This window comes from Eufriesea mexicana, unplaced genomic scaffold (assembly GCF_001483705.2).
Source record: "Eufriesea mexicana isolate 0111107269 unplaced genomic scaffold, ASM148370v2 scaffold588, whole genome shotgun sequence".
NCBI classification, from domain to species: domain Eukaryota; kingdom Metazoa; phylum Arthropoda; class Insecta; order Hymenoptera; family Apidae; genus Eufriesea; species Eufriesea mexicana.
Window position 1 is genome coordinate 475,239 of NW_016908796.1, and position 2,947 is coordinate 478,185.

Below are 2,947 nucleotides of genomic sequence, written 5' to 3' on the forward strand. Positions count from 1 at the left end.
TCTTAGGATAGCAGAGAAATTTTCTTCAATTTGTTACATTTATTCGGGACCTAGCGTTTGCTACTCTCTTCGTAACTCAGTAGTGAAAGACTTAAACACGACTCTCTGAATGTTTCTTGGGAAAATATTCCATTAACAAAACTTGCAATTGCACTATCGAATATTGACCAGCGTTTGCATGACAGATCCCTCCATAGACGATTCCTCAAATACTACAGATTCGTCAGTTCAAAGTCAAAGAGCTATATTTGAGAAATCTTTTCCAACCACGCGCGATATCGAAGACAGTGGCAGCCAGGTGCGACACGGTGCTAGGTATATTTAGCCCACACCCTATAGACCGAGGAACCTGCGGGTCTTCTTGGCTGGAGGGATGGCCAGGGAAGTGTCCGGCAGGCCAGCCCGTGCAGGAGCGGTCACCCATTCCGAGGGTCATCCACTGGCCATGCTCTCGCTTAGCATAAAAGGGTAACTAGCAAATGCTCAATGCGTATACCATAATGGAACGAGTGTCCCATGGACATAATTAGGCGCTACCCATGGGAAATTTCAGACCCCATTTCGGCTGTCCGTTTTGTACGTACTGTGCATAAGCCGGGCACAGCAGCGAAGGGTCATCGTTGCGGACTCGGTCCGAGGTATGATCCTTCTCTAGTGCCTTCTTAGACCTCTCCACGAGGTCTTCGACGAAATAAAACGTTCGGTTTCGCTGATAATTCTTCGCCAAGGTTCCTCGCGAGAATTTGGAACCGATGACGAATCGACCATCTCTCTAAAATCCGACCACGAACCTATCTCGCTGAAAAATTCGCAGGAAATCAGCGAACGTCCAGCGAGTCACGAAGTCACGGGCACGAGAGCGTACATGTAAATTGCTTCTTTTACGGATACTCCGTAGGACTCGTGGAACATTTCGAATATCTCGGCTGGAATTAAATTTGAATAACGACGAAGTCGTGTAAAACGCGCGATAACGGTATCGCGAATCAGGGATAATTCGATGCACGCCAGGCGGAAGTGGAAGACCATCGCGCGTCACGAGGAGCGCTATCGATAACCCTTATCGGGGTAAATTCAGCTTTCCGCTACCCTACTCGCGTCGTGCTCGCTATCGTGGGAAAATGCCTCGCTCGTGACAGCGAGACACCGTGAAACTACCGAATTTAATTTCATTGCTCTAATCTCTGTCAACGACGTATAAAAATCGGCGGGGAATTTTAGATACCTAACGAAACGCGTTTAGTCCCAGTCGGGGGCCCCGTTTAGGATTCGTCGAAGAATCGTGAGCTTTCCGTCGATCGGTAAATTTCTTGTCTCGCGTTAGGCAGTTTATTTTCCTCTTAGAATATTATTATCGTACCTCATAGGATGTTACTATACTACTTAGGATATATTCGAAAGTATCGAAAGAGAGAAATCCGATTACACGGAGTAAATGTTGAAGATTTTCGCGAAGATCTTTTTAAAACCGTCACGTAGAGGCGGACTCGTGGTCTCGTGGAAACGGTTTTCCTTTATTTGTCGGGGGCCCGGGACGGTATCGCGAGCGTTGCACGTCGGAGCGAAAAACAAGGCCCCGTGGACGGGACGACGGGTCGAAAACAGAAAACAGCGGGCGCGCTGTTGGCATCCTAGGCGGACCGAAAAACGAGAAACAAGCGGGTTTCCGAAAGTTTCGATCGGCCATTGGCGGAGGACGCGTCCGCGAGGCTGACAACGTCGCACGGTCGAGATGACCGCGAAGAAGGGAACCGCGACGACGGGACAGGCGCACGAAATCGCGAGGCGCAGTCCCAAGGGCGATGGAAACGCGATACCATTAAGGAATCGGCGACTCGCGCCAAAATCGTTGGCGCGTAAAAAGACGTGGTCGCGCGGATCGCTCGACTATCGCGCTATCATCGGTTTGCACCGCGAGTCCCGGGAACTCGTTGCGATCCGATTAAGGTGATAGGATAAAACTCACGGCTACGCTTTTCCGGAGAGACGACGTCAGCGAGCGTGATGGTGGCTGCTCATCCAACGAGTTGAGTCTCTAGATCGGCGTCTAGATCGTTTATCCTGGCACACAACATACTCCCCTCTTGGCACAAGAATGTTTCGATTCCTTCGCGGGTTTAGACGGATGCAATCTACGCGCACATACACTTCGGTAGTATCTCTGGTCTCGGGTCCTTGCGTCCGATCTCTCGAACGACACTTTGTCGACCGACACCTCGCGCGAAACGGATAATATACCTGGTCCAGTTCAACGTTCTATCGCGATGAAGATTGAAAACGGTGGAGAAATTGTCACTGAGGTGGATGGATACGACGTATACGATTTCGCAGCTCGCGCCGACGAAGCTTCGCCTCGTCGACTATCCCGCGAACTGACTCGTGCAGTCGCAGCGACGCGCATTCGTTAGTGCGATAATCATCCGATACGTATACGGTGCCCCTCGAGGATCATCGTTTTCGTCGTCTTCATCGTGGTCGTCGTCCTCGACGCGGACGTTGCGCGGCGGAACACCATCGTAAACTCTCGGCGCGATCGCGATAAACGGGATGACGAGATCGGTAACGGAGATGGCGATCGACGCGCGATCGGGGGGCTTGTACCGAAAAAGTCGCGCGACTTTGGAGCGCGCGGCGCGAGTCCGCGATCGGGATGGAGACAACGCGGCCGGACCACGCACACGCCAGTCCGGATCACCGAGAACGAAAACACGCAGGGCCGTATTTTCCTTTTTCCTCGTGCACACCGCAGCTTAGAGATCGATCGTCGACGTCGCGCGTCCCGCGGCGCGTTTTCTTCCTCCTCACCGTCACTCTCCGTGTCCCGATACCTTTTCACGTATCTCTGCTTATTTCGTTATCGTGCCTCCGCCTTCACCGCCGCCTCCTGTGTCTTTCTCATCCTCCACCTTCTTCTCCTCCTCCGCCAGCCACCGCCGCCGCCACCACA

General features: G+C 52.3%; 1 protein-coding gene across 1 annotated transcript in view; it reads left to right on the plus strand.

Annotated features, from left to right (window-relative positions):
• Window positions 1-2,264: 2,264 nt before the first annotated feature.
• The window catches only part of LOC108546210 (uncharacterized), a 27,796-nt gene continuing 27,113 nt past the window's right edge, over window positions 2,265-2,947 (plus strand). The window contains 4 exon segments of the mRNA XM_083287387.1: window positions 2,265-2,315; window positions 2,409-2,771; window positions 2,773-2,888; window positions 2,890-2,947. The exon segment at window positions 2,890-2,947 is cut by the window's right edge and continues 1 nt beyond it. Coding sequence (XP_083143513.1) covers window positions 2,265-2,315; window positions 2,409-2,771; window positions 2,773-2,888; window positions 2,890-2,947 — 588 coding nt within the window.